Source organism: Eupeodes corollae, chromosome 1 (genome assembly GCF_945859685.1).
Source record: "Eupeodes corollae chromosome 1, idEupCoro1.1, whole genome shotgun sequence".
In the NCBI taxonomy this organism is placed as follows: Eukaryota; Metazoa; Arthropoda; class Insecta; order Diptera; family Syrphidae; genus Eupeodes; species Eupeodes corollae.
In genome coordinates this window covers 249422320-249446073 of record NC_079147.1, presented here as the reverse complement: position 1 = coordinate 249446073, position 23754 = coordinate 249422320, and the positions used below count along the sequence as shown (strand labels likewise).

Sequence of the window (23754 nt, the reverse complement as noted above, 5' to 3'; positions counted from 1 at the left end):
AAACTCTAACCTTGCAAAAAGCATGTACCAAGAAGCTAATAAAGCCTTCAAATTACGTGCAAAGAGGAACAAAGCAAATATTCTCTGGAGCTAATGCGAAAATTATCAACAGTAAATGACAGCACCTCGTTCTGGAAAATAGCTCGCTCACTCAATGGTAAAAATTGTTATAAACATCCTAGCACAACATTTTGAAAACTTGTTGAGCAAACCAACAAACCCCAACCAGTTGATGCTCTAACGTGCATAGGTAGATCTTATCTGGATAAGGGAACGAAATTATATGCTTTCTTTATTGATTTCAAAGCAGCTTTCGATTCGATCAACAGGGATGCATTGTTTTACAAGATCAGTTGCCTGGGAACTTCCATCCACAAAAATGTTGAAAATAATAAAATGCCTGTACGAAAACAATGAAACGGCAATATGAGACGGAAACGAAGGATCGACGGGGTTTGAAACGACATCGGGGGTTAATCAAGGCTGCCTATTAAGCCCGCTTCTGTTTTCTATCTTCCTAGATGATTTGACATCAGCTCTGAAATTAATTTTGTTGGTGACAACATCAAAGCGTTGTTGTATGCAGACGATATCGTCATTTCCTCTGAAACTCCGGAAATGATGCAAATAAGGATAAATAAACTCCAAGCATATTGTCGTCTCTGGAGCTTCACCGTTAATACAAATAAATCAAAAATCATGATCTTTAGAAATGGTACAGCAGATTCGCAAGAAATGAAAAGTGGAAATGGGAAAAGGTGAACTTAGAGGTGGTTAAGGAGTATAAGTATCTTGGAGTAAGTATAACACCAAAACTTTCATTCAACCATAATCTCAATGCAAAACCTTTGTATATGAAAACTTCATATACAAAGGCAAAACTAACAGAATCGAAAAAAGCTATCAATTGCAATTGGAAGGGGGTCCTCAGCAAAAAATATGTAGCCCCGAGAACCAAATATAAGCTCTTTGAAGCGGCGATGAGATCGATAATGTGCTACGCTGCGCAGGTGTGGGGATTTCTTCAATATGACCAAGTAGAGAAGCTTTTGAGATACTTTATTAAGAAAATATGTTGGCTTCCAGAAAACACTCCTAACTACATGCCCCATTTGGAGATTGGACTTTCTCCGCTGTACATCTTTACACTAAAAATGCATTTTGAAAGTAATGGCTCTGCCACGTCATCGTTTACCCAGGATCATTGCACGACATCTTCGTAACCGGAAATCGCAGTTTTTTAGAGAGTGGATGCTCCTAGAGCAGTCACATAATATTGAATTACTAGAAAGCGGGATTGATTTTGATACTTGGAAGTGTAGCTTCGATACACTGCTCGCAAGGATTGAAGAAGACAATGTCTGTAAGTTCTCCGAGATGGCAGAACGAAGCAACACGCGAAGTATGTGCAAGGGTCTACAGCACAACCTCCACGCCAGCAACTATTTTGATGACCGCTAAACTTTGGAGACAATCTCTACTATCTTTAAAACAAGAGGAGAGTTACTACATCTGAATTAACGACCATATTGTGCAGATGAAAACACACTCTATGCTACCACAGGTTTAGAGAAGACGTACTGCACTTCCTAGCAACGTGCGTCTTAACTTTAGATGAAGCCAAAGGAATCCTAATTGGACAGGAGTGGAACGTGTTGAGCAGTTACGTCAAAACAGCGCTAATATACCGATACCAAATCCTGAACGAAGCCTTCTGAACACACCTCAAATCCACCCTACAAAACGAACCTTATGAATCTTGATACATATTTGTTTAGTCAATTAACTCAATGCAACTTGAAAATATTGACAATTCTATTTGTGTTGCACTTGTTTAGATTATACTCTTTCTTTTGGCTGACTGCAAAAGCCAATTCTATAACTATATATATAATTCTGATAAATAAAATCACATTTTTACTACTCACTAGTAGTTTTTTGTTTTTTAAACAAAATTGTCACTTCGATCTTTCTAAATACTTTTTCAGATGTCGGGAATGTTATTTTTCGTATTAATATTCAAGAAGACAATAACTTTTTTTTCTCCATTTTTTTGATTCATAAGAAAAATTCTTAGTTGATTTTTTTGGAATGTAAGTATATTAAAAAATTTAATTTAATTCAATCTGTCTCCAACTTAATTGTTAAACAGAATTAGGAAAGTTGAGCAAAATATTTCATACTGTTCTTTTAAATGTTTCTTATTCGAATATAGGCTTCTTCACAATTTATAGGTTTGACAAACTATGACATACTATTCTGACAATTTGCTAATCAAATTTTGTTGTACCAAATATTGGCCTAGGTGTCAATAGCCGAGACAGACAGTTCTCAACCTAACTGTAAAGCTTTTTAAAGTAGTCCTATGAATTGTATTTTGAATTTTTAAATATTTGACACCGATCATCTTATTGACAGCAAAATATAATTTCTGTTAGTTTTTGACAGATTCGACAACTTAAGTGGTGAATTATTTTCAGTCTTCCCACCATGAAATCATCCTCTTTAAGTATTTAAATAAAAACAAAGTTATTTTAATTTTTTTTTTATTATAGTTTTTATTTACGGTTTTAATTTTTAGTTGTTGATTTTTTTTTTGTAATATCATAATATAATATTATAGTATAGTAGTAGTTTTGTTTTTGTTTTGTTATAATAGTAATTCTATATTTTACATCAATTTTGTATGCTTTAAAATAAACTTAGTAAGATTTTAATAAAAATTATTTTCTATAATACAACTAAAAATAAAAAATATTATGAATGCTTCTTTTTGTTTGTCAATTCATTTTCCTCTATATTTCCATCAATAGTTAACAATGTTATAATTTCTTATATCTTTAATATTACTCTTAACATTATTAATTTATATTATTTTCACATTATATTTTGAAAATGTTGTTTTTTGTTTTTATAAATAATTTTAGTATAGAATAATTATTTTTGAAATAAGATTTGATTTGTTGTTTTATTATTTTATTTTGTTCTTGTATACATATATATAAAATCAAACATTAACAAAATCTTTTTTTCTTTTTTTTTGATACAATTATAAACAAAATATTTATTTCTTTTTTTTTTACTGAAGCAGTGTTTTGTTTTTGATTTTTGTTTTTTTTTTTTTTCTTAAAAATGTAAATATATTTGTATATTTGCTATGTAAATTTAAATATAATTGTCAATTTATAGTGTTTTTTTGTTTGTTAATAATAATAATAAGAAAACATTTATATAATTTATTTTGTTTTATTTTTTTAATGTTAATATTCATTTTTATTTCATCATCTCACAGTTAGCTTTTCGTCAAATCATTCGTAAATTTTAAAACAATATTATTAAACACTCAATACAAATACAATTAAGTTTATTATGACTCAGGTGAAGTTAAGATTTTTGATTTTTAAGATTGTTAAAATATTTAATACAGAGATGTTATTTAATAGTTTATTAAACATCAAGTTTTAGTCTTAAGACCAAAGATTGTGGAGCTTGGTAAGTTAGAATTTCTTTAGTTTCATGTTTTTATTATATCGGAACTGTTTTCAATGAAATTCAATATTCATTCTGTATTCCTTCTGCACTATTTCTTTGGGTTCAAATCGTCCTTAGGGCATCCTTTTACGCCCATTAATGGCCAAATATAACTTAAGAGAGAAATTCAACTCAGTTGCATAAATTTGTAGTGTTTTTTCACCTCAATTGTGTCGAAATACAAATGTGTAAAAAGCTGTCACACAGCAAACATAAATTCACCTCAACAGTGTCAAAAACTCAACGATTCGATGAGAAAGAAACAGAATTTTAAGATAATTTTGACAGTAACTTCTCTAGAGTAGTTTAACATTTCTTTTTTAGAGACTTCCAAGCATACATATATTTTTTTTTTGTTAATTTTACCTCAACAATGTCACATAAACTAAATATTATACACACATTATAGCCACACTTTCATCACCATAGCCATATACAAATTTATTTCATTCACACAAATTCAATTCATTTGCTTTCCCCACTTTTATTTAAATATTAGTTTTGTTTAAAGTTTATTTATTTCAAAGCTTCTTTGGCCCGCTTCTCCCATTCGGCCCGACGTTGATGAATGCCCTTAAATTCACTCTCAACCCTATTCATGGTGGCCATTGTTGCGGAACGCTCTATGGTTGCCCTTGTGAATGTGGTTGTTGTGGTGGAAAAGTTATTTTGTTCGACTGTTGACGTAACACTAGGTGGCACTGATGACGAAAGTAAAACAGTTCCAAGAGACTGACGTTCAATTGGCTTGGCTACTGACATATTGTTATTGTTGTTTGTCAAGCTGTTGTTGTTGTTATTGTTTGTCGTTGAATCAATACTTTTGCCCATCACTGGCGATCCTTGGGATGCCTGTCGGAATGGACCGCTGAGGCGGATTGGTGGCAGAAATGTTTTCGTAGGTGTTCCCATGCCATTGTTGTTAAGGGATTGCGATTTGATATTTCGGAAGTCTGCTAGGGAATTTCGGTTCTTGGAGATGTCACTGTCCGATTTTGGCAGACCGTTTTGTTGCTGCTGGATTGCGGAGAGTTTGTCGAGCTTTTCTTCGCTGGACGATTGATTTTCTTTGTCACTATCGACACTGGGTACGAATTTCTTGATTGGTGGATCGGGAAGATCTTCGTCTTTGATCTTGAGCGATCGTCTTGCGAAGACCTTCATCAATTCAGGTGTGGGGTCGTCCTTATTGTTATTGGCCGATGGTTGGATAACACCAAAGGATTTCTTTCGCAGAATCACAACAACGGGTTCCTCTTCTGTGGGCATCTTGCGCACTTCTTCGGACATGGATTTCTTACGTTCAAGTTTCATTTCTTCAATTTTGCGATCGTTTTTCAGCTTATCTTCACTCAGGAAAAGCCTGCGACGCTCATGCAGTGGAATATTGTTGTTTATCGGAGTATTTGTGTCGATGCGTGTGATATTGTTCTCTTCATCTGGGGTCTTCTTTGTGGGGCTTTTTGGTAGTGACTCATCAGATCGAGAAGAAGTTGAACTATTCGAACGAACCATTGGGATAATTTGTGGGCTATCTTCATCAGTCGGGGTTGGAGGTTTCACCTCGGAGATTTCAACGCTTTCATTGCTGAAACGACGAGTTAAATCTTCGGTACTTTCACGGGCATTCTTGGACAAAACCACATTACTCTTGGGTCGAACGGGATCAACTCGATTGAGTTGGATCTTCATGAATTCTGGCACACCCTTGGTGCTGGGAGATGATGATTCAATGACTGAAGAACTTCGTCGGCTTCGATGGAAGCTATTCGATTTGGAAGAAGCTGTTGTCTGTGGCGAGGAATTTCTTTCCCGGAGAGACTTTCGATTCTCACTGTCAGCGACTATCTTGGGCTTTTCTCGCATTTGCACCTTCGTGGGTGAATGTACAATTGTGGGCGCAACTAGTATCGGTGGAGGAGTGGCCGGTGTTGGTGGTGGAGCAGCAGGAGTTGCTGGTGGAATAAAGAGATCCTTGTCTTCTGTTCTGAGTATTCTGTCAATTTTATTCTCAACTTTGGCAATCACATCAACCCTTTTGTTGGGCATTGGACTGATCGTCACGTTGGGCGCCAGTTTTGATGCCACCGAATCACTAATAGTCGCTGACTTCCTCAAAACACTCACGAATGGTGACTTCACCAGCATATCGATATTCTGTTCAATCTCCGAGATATTCGTACTACAAGCCGAAGTACCCAAAAGGGGAGACTTTGTCTGTATCCTTGACGGCATATTCTTGGATGTAGTGAGAATGATGTTCTTTGTGTAGATTCCGTGCGTCAATGGCAGATCACTTGATTTCTGCTTAACTAGGTTATTGTCATTGATTTCAAATCCAAGTGACAGGTGCTTCTCATCTTCCAAGTCATTGTCGCTCTTCTGAGACAAATCGGGAAGACTTGGCACTTGATTCCTCAGTGAGGGGATCTCTTTATCCTCTTTCGATTCAATGTAGGTTCGAAAGCTCTTTGACTTTTCGACGGACTTGCCCCGTTTTCGTAGATCACTGCCCAATAGCATCTCCACAGAATCTGTGCTCGAACTCATGTTGAAGGAATCATTAGATCGGGACATCTTCTGCTGGAACGCACTCATTCCGAGCATCTTTGGTTTTTTCTCAAAGTGTTCCTTCTGCTGATCCCTCATAGCATTGATTTCTCTAACGAGAGTAGTCGATTGGAAGCTCTCTTCGGTGTGTGACTTGGAGATTTTCGACAGAGCTATAGTTTTGGAAATGAACTCCTCCCTCATGTGGGATTCGGCCTTCTCTGAGCTGTCCAAACTAGTTCGGGAGTGTTTGAGATTTACGTCGACATCCATCATCATCTGTGGCTGTTGCAGATCTTTTGGAATGTAACGTTGCCGAGCAGCAGGACCGGATTTCGGTTTGCTACCTGGCTGGCTGATGGTTATGTTTTCGTTGGTAGCATGAGCCACCATTTTTTCCGATTCTGGAGAGAGTATGAACGTGTTCAACATTGCACTGAGGGCAGAGTTGCCCGTAGATAGAATATCTCTGCGAATTTCCTTGCGGGTTTCTTCAACCTTTTGCGAGTATTCAGCGGATTTTGTTTCAATTGTTTTGGAATTGGTCTCGATTGGTGGTGGATTCGGCTTCTTGCTCTCTGGCTGACTATCAAGTTCGTCGGCCATCTTACTATTGCTGGTCGAACTGGTGATGGTCTTGGAAGCACCACGCTTCGAATTTCTGTAGACAAATCGACGGAAGAACCCACTTTCGTCTTCCTTGCTACTTTCGGCTGTGGAACTCTGTGTGCTTGACGATACTGATTCGAATATGGAACTCTTAGTTGCATTGCTACGCATGGCGTAAGTCGAGTTTGGTGATGGGCCTTTTTCGGTTTTCGAGCGTTTAATGCTGACTGCTTGTTTCACCTCGGTGCTGTGTTGTTCGAGGATCTTTGCATTGACCCCTGGTGGCAGAGATCGCGATTTAGCTTTATCCAATGAGATATCTTAGAAAGATAAAAATTAAATAGGTTACATCTTAAAAAACGATGAAGATACCAAATAAAACTAACCTTTAACTTCAAGGGTTGCAGTTGTGGTCTTACTCTGATCTTCATTGACTTCTGGGGTCGATGGAAGAATGGAGCTCTATGGAAAGGTAATATTTATGTTTTTAAGAGTTTGATTTCAAAATATCAAAGCTCACCTCCAAAGTCCGGCGATGTCGAGTTGGGCCCTTCTTCTTAACAGGCCTTACAGCCATCTTGTGCTTAGCAGCCGAGTGTGAGAGACGAGTCCAATTCGAGGAGAAAAGTTCCACATGTTCGGATCGTGATGAATCGGCGGAAAATTTGCTCGAAATACTCGACGATGTTCGATCTGCTGCCGAAGAAAAGTCTCCCGAATGATTTGCAGTCGATGACGGTAATTCATCATCGAAATCAATTGTGGAATTCATGCTGAGCATGCTCAACGATGATACTTCACTTTGATTTGTAGTATTGTTGGTTTCTCGACGTTGTGGGGTTGTGGGACTGCGTGGCAGCCCCAAATCTTCATCCGAAGCATCAGGTCGGTTGCGACGTTTGCGGAGGACATCAGCAAGCTCAGCCTAAAAATACAAAAAACAAAATTTACATTTTAGAAACTATTTTCATAAAAAAAAAGAAGGATGTCTTATATTTAGCAATGTTATATTATGTAGTTGTATTGAAGCATACCCAAGTTTTCCATGAGAAAACCAATCTTGCTCGTAGGCAACTTCGGCCGATTTTTTCGGTTGTAGCCGAATTAATTTTCATTTTAAATGGATGTCTTTTGAATTCGATCATTGTTGACAGTTGTTCGGCTTGAGATACTTTTGTGTTAAGAACACAAAACATATTGTTAAAAATGTTAAAAGGTTGGATACAAAAATTTTTAATTGCGAATTGTTGGTCAAATTTTATAAAATTTTGTTCAAAATTGAAGACAGAAACAAAATTATTGTAAAAGAAAATTTTGAAACAGTTTGTCAGAATGGAATTTACATAACTTCATTTACAAGTTATTTAAATATTTTATTACTTTAAAAATCAAGTGAAAAAGTAATTTAAAAAAAAGAAATTGGTCTTTGAAAGGTTTTAGCCCTAATCAGCTGACTATTTCCACTGGGCTAAGATTAGCATAAAGTATGGTACAAAGGATTGTGAGAACCTGTATTGGTCTGTCAATATTTACCAAAGAGCTGACAATAGTCAAACCTTCCAATTGTCAGATAATTCGATTTGATTCCAATTTGTGCCTGCGCAAAAGTTTGTTAAGTAACGAAGTAATTGAAAGCTACCAATGAAATTTGACATTTATAAACGTCATGTGATAAACAGTGCACACTATTGGAATGATTTCTTTTACCGACAGATCTATTTGACAATCGTCTTTAGTTTAAAATATAAGGCTGAAACGTTTTTTGATTGAATCTTTATTCCACATTTTCGTTTCACAAGGATCATAATATGAATATCACAGATTAAACTTAAAAATAAAAGTGTGTCAATTTGACGGGTGATATATGTCAAATATTGACACAAAACTGATAGAACAATTATTGGGAGTGAACAAACTACGCACTAAGCTAGAAATAATTCAAATCATAAACTGAATATATTTTCTTACCGAAAATGTTAATATTCTAGTCATATTCAAAAAAAAACACACAATTTAACGAAAACAACATAGAAACAAAACACAATCCAACTGCACAGTTCCAGGGTTAGAATCTAACTGGCACAGGGCAGGCAAAAGTAGTATATGGTCGGTCCTCCCGACAAAAACAAAAAGAATCTCCTCATAAAAATCATAGGTACCTTCGTATGTACATATACAGAAGTAATATAATCCCGAATTTTGAAAGAAAAATAATTTTTCCAGAGAACTTACATAGATAAAGAGTATTATTCTACCTTTTACCTTTGCTACATCTAAACTCCCATATTCCATATACCTACATACCTAAATAAGTAAATTGTTTTTTTCTTTTACATTTCAAAAACTCAATATTTAGAAAGAAGAAAGCATGTCAACACCGGCGGCACACGCTATGGCTATACTCGTCCATGAATATTGCAACTTCAAGAAGTATAATAGGTGAGAAAGGATATGTTTTCTTTTTTTTTTTTGAAGCTTCAACCTACCTAGGTATCTATTTTTAAATATTCAAAAAGATAACGTGTACGACTGAGTCTTATAAAATCGATCCTGTGTTTGTTTGTTATCTTGTAAGATACAAAAGCAGAGCAGAGAAAAAAACTATACGTTTACAATCATTCCTGAACAAATTTAAAAGTATGGGTCCAAAAATGGATTCTTGAGGGACTCCAGTTAATATAAAAGAAATTGAAAACCTTTAAAGCCCAAATGAAAAAATGTACGTATGATTCATGATTGATTAAGAAGACATACAAAAATTCAATTTGAAATCTTTTAACAACGCCCCCCAGCCCCTCCCAAAATGAAGTTTGTTATGTCATTCTATTCTGTTCAAAGCATTGTAAAATGTCAACATTGTAATTAAATAATTGAAAGTTGTTTGGAATCACCTCGTTTACATTGAACGCTCTCAATCTTTTCAAATTTCTTCAAAATTTCCCCAATTTCTTAGCTAGTGGTTCAATTATAGTGAGTTGTAATAATTTTAACACGTTATCCCATTGTAAATTATGGTAAATGACGAACATTTGACTAATATTATGACAATTGAAATGACAGCTGAGTTTGACAGATGTCAAATGCCAGTGCTGCCAACCTCTCAACTTGAATTAAAAACTCGAAACAAATTTATATCATTTTGTGGATTGCAAATAAAGGATTCGACTGAAACTTCTAACACTTTTTGTTTTACAAAACCCTTAAACGCCTTTACAATTTTCCATGTACCTAGTTCTTACATCGAAAAGGAAAAACAAAGCAAAGAAAAAAATATTACAATCATTGTCAATTCCTTAAGAGAAAAGCCGGAATGAAAATCCCAAAAATAGAAACAATATAAGAAGAATCATAAAATATGGATGTAGATTTCCGGGTGTGTATCTTTAGGTATACCTATTAAAGGTAAGGCAGAGAAAATAAGAAGACATTCCAAAGGTATATCTATAAGCTATAAGACTTACCTACCCTAATTCCATTCAAAAACAGTGCACAATATTTTTCAAAAACAAACACCAAACAAGCAACAACAACAACAAAATATTCCACACTTTAAATAAGGACGTTGACATGATGTATGCACTGAAGATGTTAATGGACAAGAAAACAAGGATAATTCTCTTGAGTTAAATATTAATAGATTATATAAGTATCTATGTATCTATGGATGTATCTCTTGAGGTAGAATATTTATATAATTGCTCGAAATGGAATGAAGGAGGAAATTACCTTTTTGAAAAGTGTGACTTAAGGGAAAAACGTTTTGGGACGAATTTGTGTTTTTAATTTTCTTATTTTTTTTTTGGATAGATATTTTTTTAAAACAATTTAACCATAATATTTATGAAGCGAGAAGAGGCGAGGTGAGGTTTAGATATTTAAGGATAAATTATGTGTTTATTATGTTAAAAGTAAATTCGATAAGAGTCTTTTGGATCCTAATTTTGGGTCTATAATGATTATTGCTTAAGAGCAACACAATTTATGATCTTAAAGCAAATGTAAAATATTTTGACAGAAATTATGTTTAGTAACACATAAATTGTCCAATTCATTAAAATAGAAACGATAAGTTTTGGAGTAATTGGGAAAGACAGAGGATGGTACAACATTCTACATTCGTGTAGTACGACTAAAGAAGGAATATATTTACTTGACAGTAAGACAGTTCAACACGAAGGTATTCTGATGAGCATACTTGGATGCGAGAATATTACGGTAGATTTGTTTAAGGGACAGAATGCAGAATGATTATTTAGCTTGAGAATCATTTTTTAAAATAACGGTAATAAAGTTTGAGACAAGAAACTTAACGACGAGGAGGTATTCAAGTGACGTAAGTGATTCTACAATGATATCATCAGCAAACAATTTATACACTCTCCGTTTAATTATTTCCAAGAAATTTAGGTTAGTTGCAGAACTATCAGTTCAGTGATGGATATAAAGGGTGGTGAAATTTTAAGGGCCGTTATATTGACCGTGAACCACACATAAACGTCAAGTCTTTACTGCATTTTTTGACATTCACACGAAATCGAAAAAATCATGCAATAATTTAAGCAGGTCTGTACGAGATGTGAAAACTCCTCCCACACTAGACATTGCTGAATATCATACATAAAGACTTGTATTTACATAGTTACAAGGCGCGATTGACTCAAGAACTAAAGGCTCTTGACCAATTTAAGCATCGTTAATGGTTTGAATTGTGGCAAGAAATGGCAACAGTGGAAAATCATCTTCAATGAGAAGGGACATTTTCACCTCCGTAGATTCTTCAATAAGCAGAGTTGCCACATTAAAATAAATAAATTGGGTGGCGCAACAGTCCGTTGTGAACCAGTGCCTAGTGACTTACAACTCTCAACCATTCCTGTGTGCGAGTACTGTTGTCAGGAATGGAAAGGACCAAAAATTTTAGGCCGAATCCGAACGGCTAATTTGAGAAAGCACTTTTCATGACAAGAATTACTCTTGAAGGATTTGTCAATTCCTCGCAAGAGGCAGTACCCGCGATTTTTTTTTTGCCACATTGGGACGAATAATAATCCAAGAGCGATTATGGAAAAACCAATGCACCCACAAAGGGTGACTGTTTGGTGGGGTTTATCGGTTAGCGACATCATCGGGCCGTATTTTTTCTAAAATGAGGCTGGTGAGGCAGCTGTTCGCTATAAAAAAGATAATAACGAACTTTTGTTTTCCTAAATTGGAAGATATGGATGTGGACGAAGTGTAGTTTCAACAGGATGGTGCCACCCTCAATACAGCTTATGAAACAAAGCTCTTTTGCACTACAAATTCAATGGCCGTATTATGTAGCAACCGCCAGAATAATGTGATTTGTCACCGTTGGACTTTTTTCTTTTAGGTTTATTTGAAAGAAAGTCAGCCACATCTGATGGCACTATTGGAAGAGAGAATTCAGCGCCAGTAGATCATTAATGCAAATGAGAAAGAGCTCCAGAGACCGACAGAGTCCAGAGGCACACCAACATTTGCATGAGTGCTTTTCAGAGTGAACCCATCTAAAACCGTTTCTAAAGAACGGTTCGAAACAAAATTCCTAATTTAAGGAAGGAGGGATTAAAAAAAAATACTAAAATTCTGTCAAATGCAATCATTTTACGTTTTTCAAAACAATGTTAAAATCGTCACGGAACCTTAAGCAGCTACAACCGTTTTGCAAGATTTTAGTTTTCAAGACATTTCTTCAGCTAATTAACGTTTCCGGGGCTTGAATGCACTTGGTCGATATTTTAAGGGTAAAATAGATACAAAACGAATGCAGTGGTTACAGAACTATAATGTAGATAAACCACATTTATGTGTGTTGAGGTTTTTAAGGAATCTAACTGCTTCTAGTAATTGACCTTATGTAAATTGAACTTTAAAAATCTCAATACTTAAGTCTTTATTCAATATTGTTTTTTGAATTTCTAATTCAAGTCATCGATTGAGGGCTACATCACTAATAATATTAAGTATTCTAAACTGACGCAAACTATTTATATTCTTTAAACTACTTACTTGCCCCGACAGCTCAAATTTATCGACTGCCTTTCAATCATTAAATAATGTTTTAGTTTTCTAAACTACTGTATTATTCGATTTTTGGAAATTCCGTAATGGCTGAATCACAAACACTCTCCAGCTTCGGCTTCACCTGACGTTTACGAGCTCAGCCATAGGAATTCAATGCATGGTATCACAATGGAGCTTCGACCTAACGTTTCGTTTGATAATCGTAAGGAAAAGAACGTAATGTAACGTAATGTGACTCCAAACGGGAGCTCTTGTTCATTTATCTGAACATTTGCTTTGTCTTACAGCTCAACAGCTGTAAAAAAATGTCAACAAACAAATTATTTGTTGTTTGTAGGGATGATATAATAGAAATGTCATTCAAAGCAACCTAAAAGCAGGCTCACCGTAACGCAGACGAAGATGAAGCGTATTTGTGATTCAGCTATAATGCTTTACTTGTCAATTGTCAAAAGACAACAGCTTTCAATGTGACAGCTATATAAAGTTAAAAATTCTTCTACCCTCAACACAATCTCGGACAACACCCTCAATCCTACCGGAAACTCCAAAGATGACACCTTTAACCGAAATGGAAGACTACTTACTGAATTCCTTGAAAACTTTGGTCTATCCGTGATGCATGTAGCCTCTATACAAGACGCTTCGGGAGAATTCACATTCGTAAGTGTCTGAGGTTAATCTGTTATTGATATTGCAGCTATATCTCTTGAGTAGATTAACCTATCATTAGATTTTGAAGTAAGAGTGGCCAATTTCTCATCTCACTTTCCGGTTGAAGTAAAGGTTCAGGTTGCTTATGAAATTGTCCTGAGACAATCAACCAACTTTTTAAAATCGAGATTTAGATTTGTGCCGATCTATACAAATCATTACTAAGCCATAACATCAGTTCTATTCCCTCGTGTCAATAAAACAGCCTAGAAAGTTATGATGCATATTCCAAGAGTAATGAAGGCCGCAGCATCATTTGCCAGTAAACTTTCATTTGTTTATCTTAAGTTGTTCAGATCTACAAATGGTCTAATTTTTAAAAACATTTATCTTCATAATTACAAGGATTTCAAAAGACTTAGTTCCAAAAAAAAGTTGACTACGTTAACAAAGAAAGAAAAAAAAGAACTGGGAAATTGTAAGATTTCGAAGGCTTTCTGGAAAAGTGTTTGTGAGCTGGGTGTTCGGGATAGAAGCATGGTGACAACGCTCGAAGTTGAGACACCAGCAGCTCATTTTATAACTCTTTTGTCAGCTGATGAGAATCACCAAGGTTTCTATTATGCACAACCCAATGTCACTGATTAATCCTATTACTCGATCAGTACTTGAAACTACTCTGAGTAAAATGAAAAATAATAAAGCTCCTGGCATATATGGCATTCCGGTTAAATTCTACAAGAATAGTACGAAGCCGTTTAAAAATCATTTTTTGACATATTTCAACAAACTTTATGAAAATTCTTTTGTTCCAAACAATTTGAAAAAAGCGGTTATAGTCGCAATCTTCAAAAAAGGAGATACCAATAAGCCAGAGAACTATAGAGGAATCTCGATTCGCAATAACAAAGATTCTAACTTGAATTCTTTATGAAAGTTTGACGCAATGGATTGAGAACAATAATAAAGGATTTAAAGTAGCCTTTGACAAGGTAAATAAAAATGCCTTGATGGACAATTTGTCATCCTTAGGACTTTCACGTTAATTCTTATGTTTTACTTCAACTTTCTTGTCTCATTTACTGCATCAGTCTGGGACAGAACTAAATTCTATGAATGGTTTGAAACAACATCAGGTGTCCCCTCAAGGGTGTATATTAAGCCTGATATTGTTGCCTTGTTTATTGATGACGTTTGTGGAATACTCTGTTCCGGTATACAAATCAAAGTTTTGCTCTACGCAGAAAATTTAGTTTTACTGGCTGAAAATCGATCTACCCTTCAGCTGCAAATCAACAAACTTAATATATTTTGTGAATTCTGAAGTCTCTGCGTCAATACTAACAAGACAAAAATAATGATTTTTGAACCGCGTCAGAGAAGAAGACTCGCAGAAAGAAATTGGTCCCTTAACAACGCGTCTATTGAGTTCGTTCATTGTTTCAAATAAATTGGAGTTTTGCTGTCTTACAATCTTAATGTTTCGAAACACGTGAATCAAAAAATCGATCTCAAATCCAAATATCGTGTTTTTTAAGTAACCGTGAACTTCTGCATGTGCTACGGTACCCACGTTTTTGGATATCTACAACTGGAGGAGTTTGAAGCCGTGCAAAGGTATTTCTTCAAACACTTGTTCCGATTGCTTTTTTCAATACCTCAACCACCAAATAACATCACAGGCTAATTATTTATTTCAGTAACGAGTTTTTTCCGAGGCTATTAGTCACATAGAGCCCTAGTCGAAATACTGAAGATTAACTCAATGCCACATCGAACTGATCTTCCTTAAATCTGTAGCCTTTGTAATACCGGAGAAGCAGAAGACATCAAACACTGCTTTGCATCGTGTCCTCTACTCCAAGAGATTCAACGGCTGTTTTTCGAACTGAGTTTTCTTCCCCCAACTCGGCTCTATGAAATCCTTAATGGAATTTGTGGATGGTCAACTGTCTAAAGATACTGCAAACATTCTCTAAATTACCGCAATACTTTTCCATAAATCTACAACCAGTTATTGCAATTAAAGTTTCAACCAAAGTTTCCTAACTATTATTTGTGTTTCAAATCATGTAAAAATTGATATATTTTTTTATTTCAAAATTATCTCAAAATTGTTGAATTCGCACTTGATGCTTTAACAAACAATAATTTTCTTCTTTTTTTTATATAATTACTTGAACTTATGTTTATTATTTGAATTTTAACTTCTTTACATTTAATTTGTGTTTTTGTTATAAAATATCGATCAGGCAGTAGGCAGAATTGTCAAGAAAAACATTTGTTAATAATTTATATCTTCAAATAAAGAAATTATCTATCTATATAAAAAGCGTGCTATTTCAAATGAAACCTCTTCTTGGAAAACCCCTTTGCAACATGTTGGTTTTTAAATATTTAAAGATTGGAATTTCTTATTTTAAGAAACGAATTAATGTGCTTTTCCGAAAATAAAGACATTTTGGAACCAACGTTTCAAGATTTTGTTTACTTGTCTTATACCAACCTTAAACACTCTTACTTTTTTAAACAAGCAGATTCAGACAATCTTCTACATTTTATGGTTTCTATATATTTATTTTGGTTATCGAACAGAAATTGTAAATATTAAAGATCTTATCAATCATATTTTGTATGCTTGAGATGTGATATTGTTCTGGGGGCTTCTTAAAATGTCTGGGTCTAAAAAAATTCAAACACCTATTTACTTAAAATTTATTTAGAAAAAATAAAGTGTTATCACTTTATCAGCTTACTACGACACTGCTATATTTACCTTCAGTTATTCTGTAGTAAATACCCGTAATAAAAGATTAAATATTGACCGATATCAAAAAACTACGTAACTTCTTTTATCAAATGTTCAATGCTGATTCCAATCTACCTTTAACTACTATTCAATCGGCAAAAGTCTTAAGATTATATATAAAAGCTAAGTGTCAAATAAATCAAAATAATTATAAAAAAAACCTATCTATATCTACAATATAATTTAAGTTATCAATAAATTGTTGAAATTAATATTTATATAAGAAGGCCGATAGCTATATAGGTTTGGCTGCTCTTGAGAATTGTTAAATATACGAGTAGGTACTTGCACTACAACAAAATGAGAACTTTGTAATTTTGAGATAGATTACAATTTATTGATATCTACACACCTAAACCGAACTTTTATTTTCTTTATGATTCTTATAAATAACGATTTTCTCAATCTTGAGCTCAGAGCCTTGAGCTATTCCTATTCAGCTGTCAAACACTCCTACTTTTCAATTAAAAAACATAAAATCCAAAACTCCAACACACTCCCCATATCATGTCAAAAATTTCAATCAAAATAAACCAACAAAACCAAAAACTAATTTGCCTTATAAGCTTATTTTGAAACTTGAAATGCATTTAGCCTAAGGCCTTGCTGTAACCATTAATCAAAGGTTCAATTTCCAAAAGTTCTATTTCAAAAGTCCACTCCCGAAAATGACTGCCAGGCTGGTTGCCAATGGCGTCGACTGTGTCTGAGTGGTAAAAAGTATCTAATGAAAGTAAGAGCTTCCATAAATTACCGAATTTGGAACACCACTCTGACCGGAAGTAAGTGTCAATATATGATATGAAATATGGAAAACCTCAACACACCCGGCTTAATTTGGAATATTATGAAAGAGCCAAATGGTAATCAATTAAAATTATTCTAAATTACTATACCGCCCATTTAAAAATACAAAAACTTGTTCTTGTTTGACACAAAATGCACCTTTTTCGATCCATGAACTCTGAAACTACACCACGCCACTACCATCTCCATCAAGCTTTAACGATTTCGATCTTGTGGTTTAGATCGGGCATCGAGTGCATTGTGCTAAATTTTGCTAAACCGGCTCGGAACACGCACTCAGATGAAGCTAAAGATTTAGATTCAGATTCAGATACTTTTTACTTCTTATTCATTTCGAGTTTGGTAACAAAAATACGCCTTCAGCAGGCATTAAAACTACACAACCGACAGTATAAGCGATAGTGACGTTGGCGGTGTTGGTGGTACTGAAGCTGGCGGTCGGTGCTCAGACGGCAAAAAGTAAACGGTTATGCGTCCCATTTATGGAGTCTTAGATATAATATCTTCTAGCTATACCAAAAACAAGTTAAAAATAATAAAAATACACAGATCTATCTGAGGGGGTTCTGTTTCTGTTGTCGTCGTAGTCGAAGTCGAAGTCAAACGTCTTATATGTAATTTTAAAAACGCTACACCGACCAAACGATACCAAAAACTGCAATAGTTGAGTTTATACATCAGCTGAGAGTGGAACAGTCTTATGTTATGTAACTTTTAAGTTTTCTTATACAGGTCTGATGTCTGCTTGTGGCTTATGCAAATTTTCATGTCTTCAAGTGAGACTGCATAATCACCTGTCAAGTTGACAGAAGATTATCTTCCATGCAACATTTGGAGTTTGTATCTTTTTTGTTGTTGCTGTTATTTATGTAAAAGATAGAGACACCAAAAAAAAAAGAAGTATTGAATTTCAACACGTATGTAAGTTTTCTGATCGCGTATAGCCCCAGGTCTGGTTAGGGAACACCTTCAATGTTTTCCCCATCTAACAAAAAAAGAAAAAAACTTTTCGTTCAAAGTCTGCCTCCGCAAACGTCAGCTTATAAGTCAAACCAACTTAAGCGTGGAATATCGTATAGTATGTTGATTCCGGTAGGTTGTTACCCGATTTGGATGCAAATATCACTTGTTGCATGCAATATGAGTAACTTTCGTATATTCAGGTACGAAAAACTGCATAAAAGTCGTCAGCTAGAGGTTTCATATTAGCGCGTTTTGTAAGTTCGCATAGATGCCAAGATTTTGTCATGTTATGTCACTTTTAAGCTTATTTGAATAATAGAAAAGCTAGTGATAAATTCATATTTAAATTATGACTCCAATTAGGGAGTTGGATTAAGGAAAACAGTTTTGAACAGTGTTTGGGCTAAAAAAAGAGGTCCTGCCAATTAGGCCAATTAAGACGAGTTTTTTTGTTGAAATATGTTGTGCGCTTATACGCAACAGTTGAATATTCACGCGGAAAATTATAACTTTTTCATATTCGAGCTTTTTTACAAGCAATCATTTTAAAATTTTGAAAAAAAAAAATACCACTTAAAGACTACGTTATTTAGTTTTTTGGATAGTTTGTTATTGTAAAAAAACGTTTCAAAGTCCCTAGAGTCAAAATAAAAGATTTTTAGAAAAATGTCGGTGCGTGCGTGTGTACGTACGTTCATTCGTCCGTACGTGCGCGACGTTTTTTTTTATCGTCAATAGCTCAAGAACCAGAAGAGATATAGACTTTAAATAAATTTCGTTATACAGATAATAAGGCAGAAAGGTGCAAAGAGGGCTCATAAAACATCTGATGAATTTAAAAAAAAAATTTAATTGACCGAAACTTTGAGACTTTTCAAAACTTTGAGGTATTGGCTTTAAACTACTTTTATCTTTTAAAAAATATTGTTGACAATTTTCAGAAAAATTTGTACAGGTTTTTTTACAAAAAAAAACAATACTAAAACTTGGTAAATATTTACTTTTGATTCAAATAGCTTTTCAAAAATTGAAAATATTGTCCTCAAACTTTTTTTATTTCACAGAAAATATTGTTTTCGATATTCAGTAGTTTTTTTTTTATAAAAATCCAACAGTTCGTTTTTTCATAAGAAATTAAAATCTACAAAAAATAGTACACAAATTTGGGAACAATTAATGTTCGGTTCTTAATATCTTTCAAATTAATTTTATTCATCCAATTGGTAAAAATTTAGTTTTCGACTAACGACTAAAAATATATTTAACGAAACTAGATTTTACTAAACTAAACTATTTCTTTATATGAAAAATATTGTTATTAATTTTAAAATTTTAAAGAATAATTCAAAAGACAACTTTTTCAACTCAACAGGAAAATCTACAAACTTTAAAGACAAATCGACAGACGGGATGGGAAGTTATCAGTAACGGTCACATCCCTTCATCTTTTTTTGTTTGTAAAACGAAATTGGCATTTGAGTTTTCCTAAAAAATAAGTATACAACAATATTTCGCATACGAATATAAATGTGGTTGTTTTTTAATATCTGTTTTCGTCCCAAATACATTATAGTTAAAAAGCAATTTGTTAAAAGTTTTTTTTAGAAAAAAATGTCTTTTCGAATTTTTAGACATTGGCCATGTCAAAAACGTTATTATTCGAAAAAAATTGTATATTTGTACTGATTTTTTTTGTTCATTTATTAAAATTTGGCACCACTATAGCGTTGTTCGTTCTTGAGATGTTTTTTTTTAAATTACTTTTTCCTTAACAAAACACTCCACTCAATCTTTGTGACAATGTTTTCTGTACCTTTTTATATTTTTACAAGTCAAAAAGTATTAAATTAAAAAAAAAGAGGCTGAGATGCGACCCACACTGATAACTTCCCATCCCGTCTGTCGATTTGTCTTGCTTAAAAGTTTGTAGGTTTTCGGGTTTTTTTTTTAAATTGTCAGTTGAATTATTTAAAAAAAATACAAATAAACCAACACTATTTTGCACATGACGAAGTAGTTTTGATTCAAAATCTATTTTTTTATCGAGATTTTTAGTTAACCTATTTTTACCAATTATAGTAGAATTTGCGTACTGTTTTTTGTAAATTTTAATTTTTTATGAAAACACTGACAGTTGGACTAAATGTCGAAAACAATATTCTCTGTGCGATAAAATAATTTTGAAGCCAATATTTTAAAATTTCGAAATGATATTTGAGTCTAAAATTAATGTTTACCAACTTTTAGTAAAACTTTTTTGGATTTTTATTTTTTGTAAGAAAACTGTTTATTCGATTTTTCTCAAAATTTTACAGAATGTTGACAACAATATTTCTTATAAGATAAAATTAGTTTAAGGCCAATATATTAAAGTTTTGAAATATATTTAAGTCGTTAAATCTTGTAGGTTTTTATTTTTTTGTAAAAACACTTTTAATTAGATTTTTCTCAAAATTTTATAGAATGTTGTCAACAATATTTTTTAAAATATAAAATTAGTTTAAAGCGAATATCTCAAATTTTTGAAAAGATATTAAAGTCGAACATTTTTTATTTTTTTTATTTTTTATTTATTATTAACAGTGAAAACTCAATAAAACATACATAAATACATCAGTTTACCCAATATTTTATTTTCTGAGCAAGAAAAATAGTTGCATGAGTAGCAATGTGCAATTGTATGATTGATAACTTTACTTGTCAATTTTAAGTTTGTTAAGAGGAAGTAAGTTATCCAGAATGTTTGTTTGAATTTTTGAGGCAATGTTTAAAATTCGCGTGAATTTTAAACAAGGTCTTAAAAATTCAAACATACATTCTGGATTTTTGCATTCGAGATTTTTTTTTCTAGATTTTGGCATTTCGAGATTTTATTTTCTAGATTTTTGTTTTCGAGATTTTTTCCATTCTAGATAATTAATTTCTAGATATCGTGGTAGACCCTTTTTTTAGGTTTTAATTTTTTGTAAAAAAAACTGTCAATTCAATTTTTCTCAAAATTTGTCCTAATGTTGAAAACAATATTTTTTATAAGAACAAATTAGTAAGAAGCTATTATCTCAAAGTGTTTAAAAGATATTTGAGTCGAAAATAATTTTTTACCAACTTTTGTTAATTTTTTTTTCGGTTTTTATTTTTTTGTACAAAAACTGTCAATTCGATTTTTTTTCAATATTTTACTGAATGTTAACAACAATAGTTTTTAAAAGATAAAAGTAAATTAAAGCCAATATATCAGAGTTTTAAATAGATATTTGAGTCGAAAATCAATTTTTACCAACTTTTATACATTTTTTCAGGTTTTTATTTTTTTGTAAAAAAAACTGTCAATTAGATTTTTGTCAAAATTTTATCAGATGTCAAAAACATTATTCGTCGTTGCACAAAATTGTTTTAGAGATGAAATCATATTTCAGTCGTAAAATTTTGGAGGTTACAAATTTTTTTTTTAGTTTTTTTGATTTATAAAAAAACCGTTATATTGATTTTTTTTCAAAAAATATACCTGTTTTGTATCACGTTACAATATATTATATAAAATTTAATTCAAGTCTCTAACGTTTTTGGTTCGTAAGATATTTAGGGTTAACCAAAATTTTCACCTTTTTTTTTAAACTGCTATGGTAAAAAAACCACATACGCAATTTTCTTGAGAGCCCTTTCTGCATCTTTCTGCATTATTATCTGTATAACATTATTTGAAATCGATATCTCTTCTGGTTCTTGAGCTATGGACGACGAAAAAAACGTCGCGAACGTACGGACGTACGAACGTACGTACACACGCACGCACAGACATCTTTCTAAAAACTTTTATTTCGACTCTAGGGACCTTGAAACGTCGAGAAATGTCAAAATTTTCAATTTGACAAATCAAACCCATTACAATAACTTCTTATGGGAAGTTAATAATGACAAGAAATTAAAGAATTAGGTGGCGCAACAGTCGGTTGAGAACTAGTGACATACAATTCTCAACAATTCAAGAGTTTCAATGATAGCAATTATTACTCTGTGGTATATTTTCTTTTTTATTAAAAATGTAACTTTACAATAATCTACTTAACTTGGGCGCGCCAGACAATAGAATGGCTGCTCAATTCAAATTTTTTACAAGAGCGAGCAAAACAACTCTTTGTCTCGCTCTTATGTCTCAGGTTTCAGTACTTCGCGCTCATCGTGCGACATCTAGCCACGAAGCCCTGAAAGCCAAACATAAAGGGAATAACACATTAACAACAATCGCATTCATTTTATACTACAACTCTTAGAGAATTTGTCATTTAGTGCCATTTCCTCCTTTCAAGGAATGCAAGATCGTCCAAAAACATCGCCACGGTCCGTGAAAGTATACAGAAAAAACCGAGGCAGTCTATTCCACACCGTGCACAAGAACTCAGCCTTTCGCTGATTTAAACTTGGCGATTTTCGCGTTGGGGCTTGGAATTGCACCCCAATAAAATCCAACTGACCCAGAAGCTCAAAGCTTATGACCATAGAAAACGCCACAGTCTGTTCGCTGACTGGGCTTCGATTCGTTTGGAAGAGGACCCCAATTTTGGTCTTAAAAATCATCTTCAGTGACGAGGCGCATTTTTGGCTGTGTTGACAAGCAAAATTGTCGTATTTGGAATGACACCAACCCATTCGAGGTTCACCAGGTAATAATGCATCCTCAAAAAGTTACCGTTTGGCGTGGATTTTGGGCTACCGCGGTTGCGTTATTAGCTCGTACTTTTTTGAAAACGACGTTAGTGAGTCTTTCACCGTCAAAACGAGTGCTAAATAACGATGATAACTATTTTTGTATGGCTTACATTCAACCATATGGACCTAGACGACATGGGGTTCCAGCAAAATAGCCCTACGTGCCACGCAGTAAACGCCACGACGACATCTACGTACAACATCTTCCCGCCCTTATTGGAAAGCCCTATATGTACAAACACTTTCCTTAAACATTCAATTACTTAAACTTTCAATTCTTAATATTGAATAAATGTCGAAAATGTCATTTAAAAACATAAAAACCAGTGATCAATCATCAAACAATTTCTTTCAATCAAAATTTATCAATGTGTTCAATTCTATTTTAGCGTCTACAATTGAATGAGTATTTTGATGAAGAAGGTTCGCTTCCTTAAAATATAGAAAATGATAAGAGCTCTGAACCTATCTTTCCATGAAAATATCAATTCGACAGGAAAATGAAACTTCTAAACACATAATAGATAAGTTGACATTTCACGGGGAATTTTGCTTTGTTTACAACGCCACTGATACCAAATATAAAATGTATAAGAGAGTAAAGCGTTTTATTGTTACTAAGATTATCATACTAGATATGTGTTGTGTTGCCAAAAAACACAAAAATGTTACCTAAACAAATTTTCGTAGAAAATTTTTACATCAAAAACTTTAAAACTCTAAGCCTTCATTAAAATATTGAAAACTCAAGAATGGATATGAGGCTTAAAAATGCTATAATTTTAAAAAAAACTGTGCAAATATTAAGATCATATTAATCTTAGTTAAGCTATCTATTCAATTCTCAAGACAACCAATACCTAATTTAGCAAAATCAGTTAGCAGAAAAAAGATCCTACTAACTACTTTAAAAACAAAAACAAAAAACCAACCAACCAAAAAACCCATCGACCAAGAAAGTTACCCAAAAAACGTGCATCTAAAATACTCCTTAAACCGATTATTCAATCGACATCAACAAAAATATCCGCACTAATATGTTGCTTACTATATTGTTTTATAACAAATTCAATTAATAT

The 23754-nt window shown here is 33.4% G+C and overlaps 1 protein-coding gene across 4 annotated transcripts in view; it reads right to left on the bottom strand.

Annotated features, from left to right (window-relative positions):
• Positions 1 to 3744: 3744 nt before the first annotated feature.
• The window catches only part of LOC129942836 (serine-rich adhesin for platelets), a 236411-nt gene continuing 216401 nt past the window's right edge, over positions 3745 to 23754 (bottom strand). For 3 of the 4 annotated variants that reach the window (XM_056051925.1, XM_056051926.1, XM_056051927.1), the window contains 3 exons: positions 7211 to 7615; positions 7077 to 7152; positions 3745 to 7010 (listed from right to left, as the gene is read on the bottom strand). In XM_056051925.1, coding sequence (XP_055907900.1) covers positions 4048 to 7010; positions 7077 to 7152; positions 7211 to 7615 — 3444 coding nt within the window. In that variant the 3' untranslated portion in view covers positions 3745 to 4047. Of the gene's footprint in view, positions 7011 to 7076; positions 7153 to 7210; positions 7616 to 7724; positions 7993 to 23754 lie in introns of those variants that run through there. The other variant, XM_056051928.1, reaches the window with a different exon arrangement.